At 52.1% G+C, this 15,811-nt stretch overlaps 1 protein-coding gene across 9 annotated transcripts in view; it reads right to left on the reverse strand.

The window, feature by feature from the left end:
* Positions 1 to 15,811, reverse strand: part of Atp2b2 (ATPase plasma membrane Ca2+ transporting 2) — a 173,056-nt gene continuing 157,245 nt past the window's right edge. For 5 of the 9 annotated variants that reach the window (XM_051203563.1, XM_051203560.1, XM_051203559.1 and 2 more), the window contains 6 exons: positions 15,302 to 15,493; positions 12,803 to 13,016; positions 11,303 to 11,514; positions 11,099 to 11,206; positions 8,866 to 9,048; positions 1 to 578 (listed from right to left, as the gene is read on the reverse strand). In XM_051203563.1, the coding sequence (XP_051059520.1) occupies positions 267 to 578; positions 8,866 to 9,048; positions 11,099 to 11,206; positions 11,303 to 11,514; positions 12,803 to 13,016; positions 15,302 to 15,493 (1,221 nt within the window). In that variant the 3' untranslated portion in view covers positions 1 to 266. Of the gene's footprint in view, positions 579 to 3,454; positions 3,510 to 7,189; positions 7,362 to 8,865; positions 9,049 to 11,098; positions 11,207 to 11,302; positions 11,515 to 12,802; positions 13,017 to 15,301; positions 15,494 to 15,811 lie in introns of all 9 variants that reach the window. The other 4 variants (XM_051203566.1, XM_051203565.1, XM_051203561.1 and 1 more) reach the window with 2 other exon arrangements.

The raw sequence follows: 15,811 nt of genomic DNA on the forward strand, positions 1-15,811 counted from the left end.
AACAAAAACAAAACAAAACAAAACCCACGCCACTCTCTGCTCCAGATGAACCCCGGGCAATCCCGCTCATGACCTAGGAGTGAAAAAAAGTTCAAACAGCATGGCAGCCAGAGAAAGGGTCTGTGGGTAGAAACGTGTTCTCTTTCTGCTGTGTGGGTTCCTCCCAGTGCTCCTTGCTGCATCGGGGAGTCGGTGCCTGGAAGGGTGTGCGCCCGGAGGCAGGTGGCAGCAGGTCCATGAAGGTGGCCAGGCGACAGTGACCTCAGCTAAAGCGACGTCTCCAGGCTGTGGATGGGGCTCCCTGGACTTGAAGAGGTAGCTGATTTGCTCGTGTCGGTCGTCAGGTTGATCCCGCTGTCGATGGCGCTATTGTTCTTGTTGAGCGAGGACGGCGGGCTCGAGTTCTGCTTGAGCGCGGCATCTTCTTCCAGGTCGGTGTCATCGATGAGGGGGATGTGAGGCTGGGAATCTTCGATCCGGAATTCAGGATGAGCCATGAAGTTATGGATGGAGGTTCGAGATTCGGGTTTTTCTAACCCTTCATAGAGAGAGCTACGGAACGCCTTCACGACGCGGATCTGCAAGGGAAGCACAAGGGTCAGGAGTGGGCTGGGCCCTTCTGGGGACTTGGAGGAGGGTTGGGGGAAGGGAGGGCACGCGGGCGGCTGGGATCCACAGTCGTTGGTATTATGAGCATCGATGGGGACGGATGGCAGAGGGCTTGGGGGATGCATCCATGAGTTGGTTTTTAAGTGGCTTTGGTTTGGGTCAGAACTATGGTATTAGTGGGGACTGTAAGCACCATCACACAGATGCTTGGGCAGTTGTAAACCGGAGCATGGTCCACTCCGAAGGGCACTCGACCTAGTGAGAGACTGAGCCTTGTTAATGTCACAGCAGAGTTTGACCATGCAGGGGGGTTGGGAGTTGGGGGAAAGTAGGAAAGAGGAGAGTCTATTGTTAAAAAAGTGAATCTTCAAAAACCACACACAGTTAAGAAACCAAACCACATGGAACAGGTCACACAGAGAAGGGACAGGAAGGAGAGACAGTCGGATGAGGTGGGATGAGAGGACACACGAGGGCCACACAGAAAAGGGGACATCAAGCTGAGGCAGCAGAGCGAAGCAAAGCCGGGAAAGGCTTTCTGAGGTGCAGGGCTGCAGCAGCCAGGGAGCACAGAGGAGCGGCACACGGGACACTGGGGGCAGGGAGCATGCCACAGGGGTCAGGGGCCACACGCGCACACACAGACACACAGCTACACTTGGAAGCCTGCACAATGTGAACATAGTTGTTTGTGCCCAGCGCCTCTTTCCTTCATGCATTTGGGAGGTAAACACTCGAGTATGGGCTCAAAGCCCTGGCCAGCCATTGCAGCTCACTAAGGGGCTCCCTTGTTTCCTAGAGTTTGGGGTTTATCGCTTTGTTTGTGTTCTGAAAACACAAACAAAAAAAAAAAAAAAAAAAAAAAAAAAAAAAAAAACCCAAAAACTAAAAACAAAACAAAAAAAAACGTAAAGCCAAAAGACACAGGCCAGAAGTGGATAGCCAATCCCCAGACCCCCTTCAGGTTTTGGGAAGTGGGGTAGGGTAGGGAGGTTTGGCACAGCACCATAGTGAGTAAGCCAGGGACTTCAGGTCCTTGGGCTTTTATTCTCTCCTCTGAAGAATGAATGCGAGGAGCCTGGCCTCTGGTCTCCAAGGCTAGTGCAAAGAGCCCTGGGTTTGGATTAGGAAGGGCCAGGTTGAAGTTCTGGCTTGGCCATTCCTCATTCCTTGGCTGTAGAGAGCCACACCACCTATTTGGGCATGTTCTTAACTGCTTTATGGGGTGCAGAGGAACAGGAAAACATCTTTTGTCTCAAGGGTATGATGGGACTTGGAAGAAAGGTGCCTCCTGCTCTCTTCCCAGTGTTGGCTCAGAGTAGGGAAAAGAAGAAAACACAAAATGGCCCAATGCCACCAACAACCGAGGGTCACATGGTCTTGGCCATGGGGTCAGGAGACTGCCAGAGAGGTCCTTGGAACCCCAGACTAGAACTCAGCTAAACCAGGGAGCTCCTTGTGGGCCATGGTTAGGGAGATTCCTGTTCCCAGAAGAAAACGCTAGATGGCTTGCTTTGACTGCTGCCTCTGTGTCACAGCCGAGGGATGACTTTCTGCTTCTAAGATAAGTCAACTGCAGGGATGAGAATTCATCTGGGCACTGATAAGTTGGGCTGTGCTGTCTGACTCTTTTTTCCCAGTCAACTCTCCTCCTTTGCCATCAGCCTTCTGCTTGCCTTCAGAAGAGCACTCTGTCCTGTCTCCTCCCTACACACTAGTGACCCTAGAGAACTCTGCTTGCTGGAATCCAGGCAAGCAGTCAAGCCAGAGCTCATGGAGCCAGGCAGACTGAGTGCTGGTGTTCTGTGATACTCTGAACTATCTTTGTCTCTGGATTCCCTATGCAGCTTTTGTAAATTTTTTTTTATTTTATGATCTGATAAGTGGGCCATTGCACCCTTGAAAATAATAATAATAATAACAACAACAATAATAATGTATAACCTTAGTTTGCTTAGTTTTCTTTTTTTGTTGTTTGTTTGCTTTAAGGAAAGGTCTCATATGATCCAGGCTGGTCTCAGGGGATGACCTTGAATTTGTGCCTCTCTTCACTTTCACTTCTTGACTTTTTTTTTTTTTTTTTTTTTTTTTTTTTTTGTAGGGACTAAAGATCTAATCCAGGGCCTTCTGCACACTAGGCAAACAAACATTAGGTAAAACTCGGCTGCTGGTTTCCTCATCTGAAAAATGGGAGTGCAAATGTCCCATTCCCAGATCTACCCAGCTGGTGTTCAGCCTTCTGAGGCTGACTTGCCATAAGACGCTGGCTGGCTGGAATGCCTAGTATATAAAGGGAGTTAGGGGACAGTGGCAGGCCCTTGTCATGTGACTGACAACGTAGAGGGACACACACAATGAGATGAGGCCCCTCCATCCTCCCCCTGGCATGGAGACAACAGAAAGAATGAACTGCTCTGGACAGGACTGTGGGGACAGGACTTTTGGGGACACCCCGACATGGCCATCTCAAGACTCCACTTCGGTTCTCTCTGCAGCTGAAATGGGGAAAAAAACAAAAAACAAAAACAGGGGAGAAAAACCAAAAACAAAAGCAAAAATCTCTTCCATCTCCACTGCCTGCCTGCTCTGAAGAGGAGTTTCAGGACAGAAGACTCATGGGAATGTGGGGGCAGGGAATAAGGTGGGGGCCAGTGGGTGGGATTGTGGATGTTTGCTTTCAACAGCCTGAGGGACCTGGAGCTCTTGACCACTGGGGAATCTGGGGAGGCAGAAGCCTTGTTCTGAGGTGGGCTCCGCATACTCGAATGTTTACCCGGCTTCAAGGAAGCCAAGAGTCTGGGATTGATTCACATTCACTTCAGGCTCAAGGTTAAAGACTCACAACCTCTTTTAATTTCACTCTCTCTTGCTGAACTCTGTGTCCAGGGTTCTCTAGCCCTCTAGGAAACAAAGACATGGAATATTCAGACAGTGGAGAGCTCTAGGGTCCCCCTCCCCAAAAGCAAGCCATTTCTTTGCCAACCCAAGCTTGCACCAGATCAGTTACCAGAATGCTAAGGAGAAACACCCAGCTTTCCTCTTTGCCATGTCTGCATTGCTCATCACCACAAATGTCACACAATGGCAGTTCTTGAAACCCAAGTCTGAAGGGGACATGGGGCCACTTGGGACTGTGCGTGTGTGTGTGTGTGTGTGTGTGTGTGTGTGTGTGTGTGTGTGTGTGTGTGTGTAGTGTTGCCCTTGGCATAGTGAGGCTAAAGTGTTCAAAGTGGAATCTCTTCAGACTTTGCTAAGGATAGAGATGGTTAGAGATGGGTGAGGGACCTGGGGGAGGCTGACCTGGATGGCCGAGTCTGGTACTGTCATGGATGACCAGTGAAGCATTGCTTCTATGCTTCTGTGGGCTAGAGGCACATCAGGGGTTACCTCTCACCCTGATCCACACCTAGGGTGATGGAAGGGGTGCTCCCTCTCCTCTGGAAGGCTGTGGGTACCAGCACTGGCTCCCAAATCTAATGCCATCCTCTGTGTTACAGAGTCACGCCTGTTTGGAAAGTGGTGTGGAGTGGAACACGAGTGGCTGTTTCCCTTGCTGTGTCGTCTTGGCCAAGTGGTGTCTCTGGCTACCTTGGGAAACTCTGCTCCTCATGGTGAGATGTACATGAGGTAAAGGAAATGGCATTGTGCATGGCATTAGTGGTGTGGCCTTGAACTTCTGGGGGTCGGGGACCACATTCAATTTTGAGCCAGGATGAGAAAAGCTTGCGATTCCCCTGGGTTCTCTCCTGAGTCTGGTCCCATCCCAACTGACCATGTGTCCCCACTTGTAGTGTCTGCTTGGGGCCATCTAACAGCTGTGCTGTGGAGGGGTGCACAGTGAGTCCCCCAGTAGAAGTCTTTCCCCCCCTAGCCCTTTGTGGTCAACTCTTGATGACACGAAGGAAAGAGATTTGTATCCTTCTGGGGCACACAGACTCCAGACGTTTGCTTCAGCAGGCATGCGACCAGTGCTCTGCTGGGGGGGATCCTGCAGAATCTGGTGACACAGTTCCCCCCCCCCCCATCTGCCTTTTGTCTGCTTGTTGTATGGGAAGAAAGCATTCTGACTTCCAAAGGAACTTTGTGTAGTATCTACAGGGTTTCCAGAGTCCCGGGAGAGGGAAAGAGGTCATGTGACAGAAACTACCCAAGCAGAGGATGAGGGGATGTCTCCTTGACATCCCAATTGTGATCTTGGTAATCCAAATGCATCTTTAAACCAATGGCAGTCCTCCTGGGAGCCAGTGCAGCCTGAAAAGGAGTGGTCAGGTTGTTTTTGAGACCTCACACCCACCGAAGGGCCCAAAGAGACTAAGAGTTACAACCTGGAGTTTAGCAGAGGGAACAAGTGTGAGGCTGTGAAGGAGGCTGGAGAGGTGACAGAGCGGAGGCTGGGTGAGGGGGCTGAGTTTGCTCTTGGCTTCCCTCTTGGCCCTGAGAGGGAATGGAGGATCATGGGCCAGGGTGATAGATGAGTTTTGGTACAACCCCCAGCTAGTCTTTCTTCCAATGACTGCTTCAAAGTTAGGGTCACATGGAATGAAGGAGGGATTGGTCTGTCTGGAAGCAAGTGAATGGGGCTGCACAGGCCTGTCTGTAGAAGTGTGTCAGGGACAGCCTCCTTGATGATGGTGACGAAGGAAGGGTAAGAGAGCTGCCGAGACAAGGACAGATTTTTGTCCTGGAATGTCAGTGCTTAGCCGAGGGACTGACCCAAGGATGACTGTCAAGGGTACGTGGCACTTGGGAATGCCACACAAGCTCTGTTGTGGCAAGGGTAAAATGCTATGCTTAAGGAAAGAGGTAGACCAGGGTTAATAAAGAACTGAACTTGTTGGCCTAGCAGTGGTGGCGCCCAACTTTTGTCCTAGCATTCAGGAGGCAGAGGCAGGTGGATCTCTGTGAGTTAGAGGCCAGCCTGATCCAAGACAGTGAAACCCTGTCTCAGAGGGAGAGCGAGTGGGAGGGGGAAGGGATTGAGCTTGTGCCCTGGAGCCAGAGTCCTAACAGTCAGAACGCAGGGCAACACACAGTCACCAACAGGGTTATCACCACGGAGACACCTGGTGACTACACTTCAAGATGGGAGGTACAAGCAAGACCAGAGTTGGATTTATGGGATGGGGAGGAAGGAGAGGGCAGTTGAGCATGGACCACTCTCTAAGGTGGGGAAGGCTGTCTGCTCTGAAGGGGAAGCCTGGCCATGATCTCTCAGTGATTCAGACACCATCTACTCACAGATGCCTCTGCCTCATCTGGGCTCATTTTGTGCCAATAGGAGAATGCTATTTGGTCTCCTTGTCATCCTGTATGCCTGGGAGGGCAGCACCCATGGGATGGCCATGGGACACCAGCATGGACTATCAATGAGCTCCTAATGATCTGTGCCTCCTGCTGGAGCACTCCATGGGAAGAACCCTAGGCCTGTACGCAGATCCTCTCTGTGCAGAGGCAGGAAGGTGTGATGCTGGGTGTTCTGGGTTGGGATAGGGGTGGGGCCCTTCATAATGCATCAAAAGATGGAGTCTGTTTCTCATCAAAGAACCTGAATGCTGGCTGGGGCAGCACACATGTTGTGTCTGTGTTAAAAGGTCAGAACTAAGGTTCCATGTATTTTGGGAAGGTTTGAATGAAGGCACCTGGAGAGGTCCAGCAAAGATCTAGACAGCTAGAGAAGAGAAGACTAGGTCAGAGGTGATGGTACAGGCAGATATGCTTGGGAGAAGGAAGACAAAGAGGAGGTCAGAGTCCCAAGCCACCTCTCAGATAAGAAGAAAAGGACCTGCCACCCAGGGTTAGACCAGCTCTTTTAGGACTACCTGGCACCCTGGTAAGATGTGTGTGCCCACCATTTTCTACTTGAGATCAGCTGGATGGAACAGGAGCCTTGTCTCTTCCAGGAAGGGGTCAGGGCTTCAGCATGCTCCACCCTCTGTCGGGGAAGGGTTAGTAAGGCAGCTGGTGTGCTGGATGTACAAGGGAGGGACACTGTGATTCTGAAGTGCTGTGGTTACCCAGTGGTCTGTCATTCCCGTCTGTGACATCTGACCTGCAGTGATTGCTTGGCTCATGGTCCCTCTGTGTTGAGCCCCCACTGAACTGTGACCCCTGACAGGCTTCTATACTTTTACCCACATTAACCTTTTGATTGACTGCAAGACCTCAGAGAACTCTGACCAATTCTCTCATGGGCCAAGCTTTTCCTGACAAAGTAAGACACTAGAGGGAGGGATGCTCTGTGACTCTCTTGGTGACTGGTACCTTCTGGCCTCAGGTGCTGAGGACCCTTTGGATTCCTAGGACCTTCTTGACTATGGTGTGATCCTTTGATAGACCTCCTGACTGCTTATAATTCTAATGTCCTACTGCTCGCTACAATCCTTGACACCCAGCTAACCCCACAACTGCCTGAGAACCATTGACCAATGACACTGTCTTCGGTGGCTGGGCCCTGCAGCCCCTGGACCTCATAGTGACCCCTGTCCCCCCCATGTCCTCTGGAATCCCGGCCCCTGCCCGCCTGCCCGCCCAGGAGCTGGAGTTGGTGGTGCCAGCGGAGGCGGTAAGGAGTCACACTCACGCCCAGCTGCAGCAGGAGGAAGGCTGGTCGGAGAGGAAAGAGCATTGGATAACGACACGCGACTAGGGCTAGAGAGACTGGCTACGTCCTGGCTCTGGCTGGTGACGGAGGACTGTCTCCGCAGGGCCCCCTGGAAGGAGGCCCCGCTCTTGAAAGTATTGACTACTTCAATCTGCAACGGAGGAGAGAACGAGACAAGTTGCGAGAAGAAACGAACACCACAGCTACACAACTGACGGGCGCGACATCACACAACAGCCGCAGCCACGGCGACACGGACAACGCCACTTAACACAAAAATACCAGACACACTCCAAGGCTCAGAAAGATATCTGCTCAGCTCTGGGCCCACCTGTAGGCCCTGGGGGTCCCAAGCAGGGGTGGGAGGTAGGGTGAGCAGGATGTGACCTCTTCCCTCAATGGTGGCTCAGAGGCTGGGGTGGAGGAGGTGTCAGAATGGAAGAGTGGCTGCAGGCGTACAGCCTGAGTGAGACCTTGGGGTTGTACAGGCCTTGGGCCAAGGTCTAGCTCTTCTTATTTACTAGCTAGGTGACCTTGGGCAAGTCCTGTTTCTTGTTCTTAAAGAAAGGCAATGCCATCCAGCTGGCAGAGATATAAGCGGCACAGTACCAGGCCCACGACAGAGTTCAGGGAAGGCAGCCTCAGAGTTACTCACACCCACTCAGGACTATAATCGTCAGGGAACTATAGTCCCCTCTTCCTCTTGAGATGTGAGGCCTGTGAGGTAGTGCCATCTACCGCATCCCTCCCAGGAAACAGGGGCAGCCAGTGTCCTGGTCACAGCAGGAGATTCCGGCCTGTGTGAGGCAGTTGTGAGTCTAAAACCCACTCCCCCAAATGCCAAGTGGGCAGTGCAGGGGCTGTATGAGTCAAATGAGTCCCAGTGGTGTGTAAGGAACCCCAGTGGAGCAGTTTGCTGTTGTCCATGGAAATGAAGTGATTGCATTGAGCCAGGCATCACTTTCCCGGATTGCTTGGGTAAGGGATCTGAGGGTGCCTCTTTCTTGGTTTTCTACAGCACATCCACAAACTACACCTGCCCCAGGCGTGGGGCCTTTGGGAGAACATGGACTGCCATGTGTGTGGCCTTCCTGCACCATCATAGCTTTTGTCCTGAGACAGAAGCCTGCTTCTGGCTGGGCAGGCACTGTGCTCATAGGTTTTTGTGTGGAAGCTTGGCTTGCATGCGTACCCCTGTATATGGGGGTTGTTCCACATCTAGGTGGAGTCAAGGGCTTGGAGACCCTCACAGAGGCAGAGGGTGTGTGCATACTTGTAAAGGTGACGTAGCTCACTGGCTGATGGTTTCCCTTCAGTACTGTCTGCCCCTCCTGGCAGACACCCAGCCACAATAGAACCCTCACTCACCTCGGCCCCCATAGCCACCCCCATTCTCTCAGGGGCTTCCTCTAGAAAGCCACGGTGGGTGAGACCCTGGCTAGTCTGAGAAGTATCGGTCTTCCTGAGGTTGCACCCTGCTTGTGTAGCAGAAGTGATGTGTGTACTCATGGCTGGAGGGATAGTGAGGGCTCTTCCAAGGCCACATGACGGACATGGCTCCTATGGCCACCTTCCTTCACATCAGAGTGTGAGGGTGCAATGGAACATTCTGATCACACCCTCAGGTCTGGCCCAGCCCTAGGAGTTCCCCGCACCTGTGTCTGGATCCGATTCAGGCCCCGGAACCACAGGATCTGGCCACGGCGAAGCTCCCGCTCTGCGTGGTCTATTTCCTCCACATCTTCATTTAACTCCTCCTCAGGAATCTCCTCCTTCTGTGTGAGCCTCCCTGCTTCCTTCAGGAACTTGAGCCTGCTGGTAGGGATGGTGGCAATGACCTGCAAGGGATATACCCAGCCAAGGGTCAGGACTGAGGACTCTCTTCCCAGTCCCATTCCCTCCTGCTTATCTGTTTCCTAGTCACATGATAAGCCCCTCTTTAACCTGCCACCTGTTCTAACTCAATTGCTAATTGTTTCTTATTAATGACCTTTTTACTCTTCTTATTGGACACAAAGGACAGAGTAGGACAACTTGGTCTTGAGGAACTGACCACTGTGACTTGGAATACCCCAGGAATATATGGGTCATGTGACCCAGGGGAAGTCATGTTCCCTTGTTGAGCTCTGGACTCCTTGTGATAAGGTTGGGGTAGCTTAGGAGTTTTGTGAGGACCTAGGCAGGCGCTGTGTACATATGTATAGACCCTTCTGTAGATGGCCTTCAGTGAGCATGAGGTGTCCTTGACCTATATCTTCCCTGAAGGCATTGTTCCCTAGGTAGAGGCCTGAGAGTCAGACATCAGAGGCCCCTTAACATCTGTGAGGGCCGGCAAGGGCTGGACCACATGCTCATGCCCTTTGGAAGTTCAGGGTAAGTGCAGTTTGTCCCTCTGGATGGTGAGGGACACCTCAGGATGCAGGCTCCCAGGGTCCTAATCAAACTTAGTTTTTTGTTTTGTTTTGTATTGTTTTGTTTTCCAAGACTGGGTTTTTGTGTAGACCTGGCTGTTCTGGAACTTGTTCTGTTGACCAGGCTGGCCTTGAACTCACAGAGATCCACCTGCTTCTGCCTCCTGAGTGTGGGGATTACAGGCGTGCAGCACCATCGCCCTGCTCAAATTTAGTTCTTAATGCTCTGGAGATGTGTCACAGGCCCCTTTGGATGGACCTGAACTTTATCTTTGAGTTAACATTTGCCTATAATTTCTATACTTAATTGTAACCAAAAGGCTGGGAAGTGGTCCACACTGTAATCTTTGTCTTCCAGGATTTCTGAGACAGGGTTTTACCATGTAATCCAGGCTGGCATCAAACCGGTGGTGAACCTCCTACCTCAGCCTCCCAAGGCCTGGAACTACAGGCATGAACCACAGTACAAGTTACCGCCTCATCATCGCCTCCTCTTCCTTTCATTTTTATTTTTTTGTGATAGGGTCTGGGTATGTAGCCCACACTGCTCTCAAATAAGCAATCCTCCTGCCTCAACCTTCTGAGTGCTAGGATTACAAATGTGTGCTACCATATGAGGCTCACCGCTGCAGTTTCTTACTCTAGCCTGGGGATAAACTGAAGAAGAAAATCGTCTTAGGCCTATGATGAGCCCTCTGCCTGGATGTCTGGGCACCTTGGAAATGAAGTCCTAAGACACTTCTCCCATGTAGTGTCCTGGGTCAGGAGACTGAGATTTCAAGCTATCAGCAGTGTGACGGTGTGTGTGTGTGTATACTTGTATGTGTGTGTACATGAGCATGTGCATGTATGCCTAGAACTTGGGCAGACATAGAGAATGAACCAGGTAGAAGAATGCTCTAGAGTCAGAGATGGAATTTCCATCAGAGAGCACCTTCAACTTAGGAGAGATGCTCAGTTAGTCACGGGCCCACCCCAAGCCACACTAACATGGCAGGTTCCTGCTTGGTGCCATCAGGTCATTACACTTGGGCTACCACAGGATGACCCCCCCACACACACACACACTCCGGTTTAGCATGCTCGCTTCAGGTTCTGAGCTGTGGCAGGCCCACGCACCTTGGCAGCCTCGGTGCCTTAGCATCGTGCCCCTTATATTAGTTTCTCATAAGCTTCTCCTCATGGCAGGCCATGCCGGTGATACAGAATCGCCTTTGGACATAAGTTTAAATTAAAGCAAACTGCTGCAATCGAAGAAAGAAAACACCAGCAGCAGTGAGATACTGATAAAAGGTCAAAACCAGAGTGCTGGTACCCATGTGGCCTGCATTGCAGCCTTGGACCAACTCCATTGCTATGATGCCCAGTGCTGGGGATGGCTTTCCCTCGTATGGACATGGCACAGCCAGGACCAATCCTCTTGCTCTTCCTATTCCCTTGCTTCAAGACCCCATCTGCTCACACCCCCAATACCGACCTGGCCCCAGACGAGCTCTCCCAGGCCGATGAAGATGCACCACATCCACTGGTCCAGCTGGAGTGGGGAGCAGCTGAAGGGCTTCCCGCCAAACTGCACGATCACTATCTGCAGGTCAGAGATCGGAAGGACAGACACGGAGATGGCACGGAGGGCTGGGGAGCCACCGCCTTGCCCAGCCCAGGTTAGGTGGGGGCTGGGTACCTGGATGGCAAACGTGCCCAGAACGATGGTGCAGAAGATAGGGTTCCGGAAGATTCCATCAAAGACGTTGCGCTCGCCGTGGATCTTGCGGGCATTGATCTCGTTGAAAAGCTGCATCATGACGAAGGTGTTGAAGATGATGGTATAATGCTCTGAGGGTGGTGAGTGCAGTGGTGCGTTCCTTCCGCTATCAATCTGGAACATCTTCTCACCTGGCAAGTCAGAGGGTGGGGCCCAGGCTGAGGCAGGGAATGGGGCAGAGTGTGGCCTGTGGTGCCTGATCAGTGAGAGAAATCTTTCTCTAGATCAGTGTTTCTCAACCTGTGGGCCATGACCCCTTTGGGGGTGATAGGGGTCAGATGTCAGCTGTCCTGAGTACTAGGATATTTATATTGCAATTCATAACAGCAAAACTATAGTTATGAAGTAGCAATAAAAATAATTCTATGGTTGGGAGTCACCACAACAAAGGACTGTATTAAGGAGTTGCAGCATTAGGAAGGCTGAGAACTACTGCTTTAGAAGATAAATGGCTTATGTGGACAATTGAGGAAAGTGGCATGCCACCTACGTTACTAAGTGACATTGCTTGTAATAGTACCAGGAGGACATAAATCCTTGAGGTAAGTCGCTACAGCTTAAGCAAATGTGGCCCAGTGACCCATGTATTTCAGACCTATTGCCCAGACTGTGGTGCTGTGGGGAGGTTGTAGAACCAGGGTCTCACGGAGCCCAAACTGCCCTTGAAATCATTATGTAGCCAAGGATGACTTAAAACCCCTGCTCCTCCCGCCTCTGCTTCCCAAGTGCTGGAATTACAGGCAGGCGCCACCACACCCGGTTTGCGATGCTTAGGGTGGAACCAAGAGATACTGAGTAAAGGTTCTATCCCTTTCCTGACCCTAAGGAAGGCGGTAGAACCTCTACAAGATGGAGTGTGGTGGGAGGCTTCAGGCTGTTATGGGCCTGGGCCCGTAGCTTTCTCTGCTTTCTGCCACCCAAAACAATGGAGTCATTGGAATAGGAGGACCTCCTAGACTGAGATTGTCTCAGGAACTTCATTTTAATGAGCGAAAGCTGACTAAGGCACAGACAGAGGCATCTGGCTCTCTGAGTGGCTGCAGGAATCGAGGCAGGAGCTGGCAGCCCAGTAGGTTGTGTGTCCCTCTCCAGGAAAGTCTCCATGAAAACATCCTGGGGGGCAAGGAGGAGCAGCTAGAAGGGGTCAGAGGAGAGACTGGTTGCTTGGCCCAGGGCCTTGGCTCTCAGGGTTTCATCAGCTCTGGGTGCTGCTGCCTCGCCTGGCTTAGCACTACAGCTGGCTTTGAGGTCAGCCAGCCTGAGACAGGGCATGACTTTTTGCCGAGTACCACATCTACAGTTTCCTCTTATGCCTCAGTTTCCCCATGAGTACAACAGGGTGGTGTGTGTCAAGCCAGGTGTTGGACGTGGGCCATGGTGTTGACCTGGCTATGGAGGGGTGAGTACTGGGGTGCTCACCCACAAACAGCAGGGTGAAGATGAGAGTGAGCTGGTAAACAGCATGGCCCAGGATGTTCTTCATCATGGTCCGTGAGATAAGGGGCTTGTTGCGGCCGTAAGGTTTCCTCAGCAGCAGAGTCTCGGTGGGTGGCTCTGTGGCCAGGGCCAGGGAGGCAAACGTGTCCATGATGAGATTCACCCAAAGCATCTGCACGGCCTTGAGAGGGGAGTCCTAGGACAGTGGCGGGGAAAGGACTGTCACACAGAGAGCCACCACAGTCAGAGTACAGGATGGGCCTGCTGCAGGGTCTCAGCAGGTTCCTACCACAGGCTGCCCGGCTGTGGTGCTCTCAGCATGTGTGTGGCAGGTTCTTGAAGCTTCTGTGGAGACCGGTATGAACTGCCCATCTCCGTCTTGGGCCCTCAGGCTTAGTAGCCACAGCTCCCTGACTTCTGGTAGACTCAGCTACATCCTTGCCTACTCCCCTCCTGTCTGAAGCCAACACCCACACTCTTAGTAACTCCTCACTGTCTCTGCCCTTTGACCTCAGGGGCTCAAGTCTCTCCTGTCCTGGAGACAATGTTCTTGACCTCTGCTCCCAATTCCACCTTACGTTTAATGATCTTGTGTCTTACAGGTTTTTATAACGATGACTCCAAAAGAAATGCACTATCATGGTAGGAAGTCTGTCAAGTAAGAAAAGCAGAGAGCTAACACAGAGCTGATCGCCACAGCCATGCTGGTGTGAACGCTGTCAAATTCACTCTGCTGGACATACCACGCTCAGTGTACACTGACTGAGGGGGCCGGGCCCTTATCCTTCACTCCTCACAACCATGGACTTTGCCCACAGCAACCAGAGCTAGCCTCACCCGCCACCCTATACCTTTCCCTAAAATGTCATCTGTGACTTTAGAAAATATTTTCTTTCTTTGTTTTAATGTACATTGCTGTTTTTCCTGCATGCATGTCTGTGTGATAGTATCAGGTCCTCTAGAACTGGAGTTACAGACAGGTATGAGCTGTATGTGGGTGCTAGGATTGAACCCTGGTCCTTTGGAAGAGCAACCAGCGCTCTGAATTGCCGAGCCATCTCTCCAGCCCCTATCTGTGACTTTTATGGCACACAGAGGGACCCCTGCTCCATTCTCTCTTGGCAGCAGCCCCCCCAGTCACTCTTTTCTTGTTTAAGGCCCTGTTCTCTTCCTTTTACATCTGTCTTCCTGGGGCCCCCTCTCTGTCCCATACACACCTGTCACTTGGTATCTGAGACAAACGTCTCCCACACATGGCCTCCTTCCATCCAGAGCCCTCCGCCGCTCACCATTGGCTCTACCCTTGACAGTCTTGTGGAAGCCCTTCCATTCTGAAAGTGTAACAGCTTCTTGCCTGTCTACCTTCTCTGTGTTTCCCCTGCTGCTCCTGCCTCCTCACCCCTGCCTGGTAAGGCTGTGGCTCTGGCCTTTCTACATTATCTGATACAAGAACCTCAGGGTCAGGTGTGCAATTTTCCCACCAAAGCCTGAATGGCCCTGCTCAGTCAGAGATGCTGGGCCAACTGATCCTTGTCTTTGAACCTGTTTTCTTACTGGCATTAGTCCAGTCTCCAGGAAGCTGTCAAAGTAATGTCTACAAAACACCACTAGAGGGAGCCTTCCATCCACAGACCAGGAGAGGTTGCCCTTCAAGAGGAAGGGGAACCCTCAAGCCAACCCTCATGGTCAATACTGCAGCTATCACAGGCATCACCATGGTGGAGGTCACAGCAGAGGGGAGCAGTGTCCTATGGGCATGTGGCTCTTGGGGACGGCTGCACATTGAACTCTGGGTTCCCCTATGGGGAGGGGCTTGTGGTGCCCAGGTGGTTCCTGGGAGTAGTCAGCCCTCTGAGACTCCCTGAAGTCACTTTCTTTCCCATACCAGAAAGCCAGCTCCTGGGAGGTGCAGTCTGGTTATAATGTCAGGAGACACCAGGAGCCAGACTGAATACCTGGCCATTCTCTCCTCTGATCCAGTTGCTGTCTCTGTGAAATGGTACTCACTCCACCTGCCTCAGTGAGCAGCCTGATTATGACCCAGAGGCAGTGATCTGTACAGACAAACAGAACTCCACTGCTTCCTCTACCCAACCCCACCTCTCCTAATGCTCTTCCCACAGAACCGGCTGGGTCTGGGTCCTCAGCTGGCAAACAAATCCTGCTTGGGTCTGCACTGCCCCCTGCCCCAGCTTCTGGCAGCCTCTGGAGCTAGGGTCAGGCTGGCGCAGGCGGTAGGATGGATGTGAGGCCTTGTACCCCTCATTTCTGGGACCACCTGAGTCACACTACCTTTCCATGTCTCATTTTAAAACTGCTTGGGGCTGGTGGCTGCATGGAGGACTATGATGGAACCCTGCTCTTGTGAGACACGCCACAACGTGTGTCCATCTCCAGGGTTGTGATCCCAACAACCTAGGATGTCCTGGAGGCTGGAGGCTGCCCTTTCCCAGCCTTGGGGATGATTTCCCTAGGACCCACCTGTGTAATGCAGGCACCGGTGAAGGCCACGATCACAGCCACCACGTTGACAGTCAGCTGGAACTGCAGGAATTTGGATATGCTGTCATAGACATTACGTCCCCACATCACTGCTTTGACGATACTGCTGAAGTTGTCATCTGTCAGGATGATGTCTGAGGCCTCCTTGGCCACATCTGTGCCCGCGATGCCCTGTGGAGAGAGACAGGAGCCTGGTGGGGCAGCCAGGGATGTGAGTGGCTGTATACAGCCCTTCTCACCTTTACACAGCCTGTGCACCTCACCCCTGACCCAAAGGAACCAGCTCATTGAGACCACACAAAACATACATGTATAGATGTATATATTACATGCATGCAAACATGTACACAGGTGTGCACGTGTGCACACAGCCACCCCTCTGAGGCCACCTTCCTCCCCTCCCCCAGGAAGCCTGGCCTTGCTGCATTCCTCCTTGACCTCTAAGTACACAGCAGGGCAGAGCTGACTCCAGCAGGCCACTGCCTGCGC

This window comes from Phodopus roborovskii, unplaced genomic scaffold, assembly GCF_943737965.1.
Source record: "Phodopus roborovskii unplaced genomic scaffold, PHOROB, whole genome shotgun sequence".
Lineage (NCBI taxonomy): Eukaryota > Metazoa > Chordata > Mammalia > Rodentia > Cricetidae > Phodopus > Phodopus roborovskii.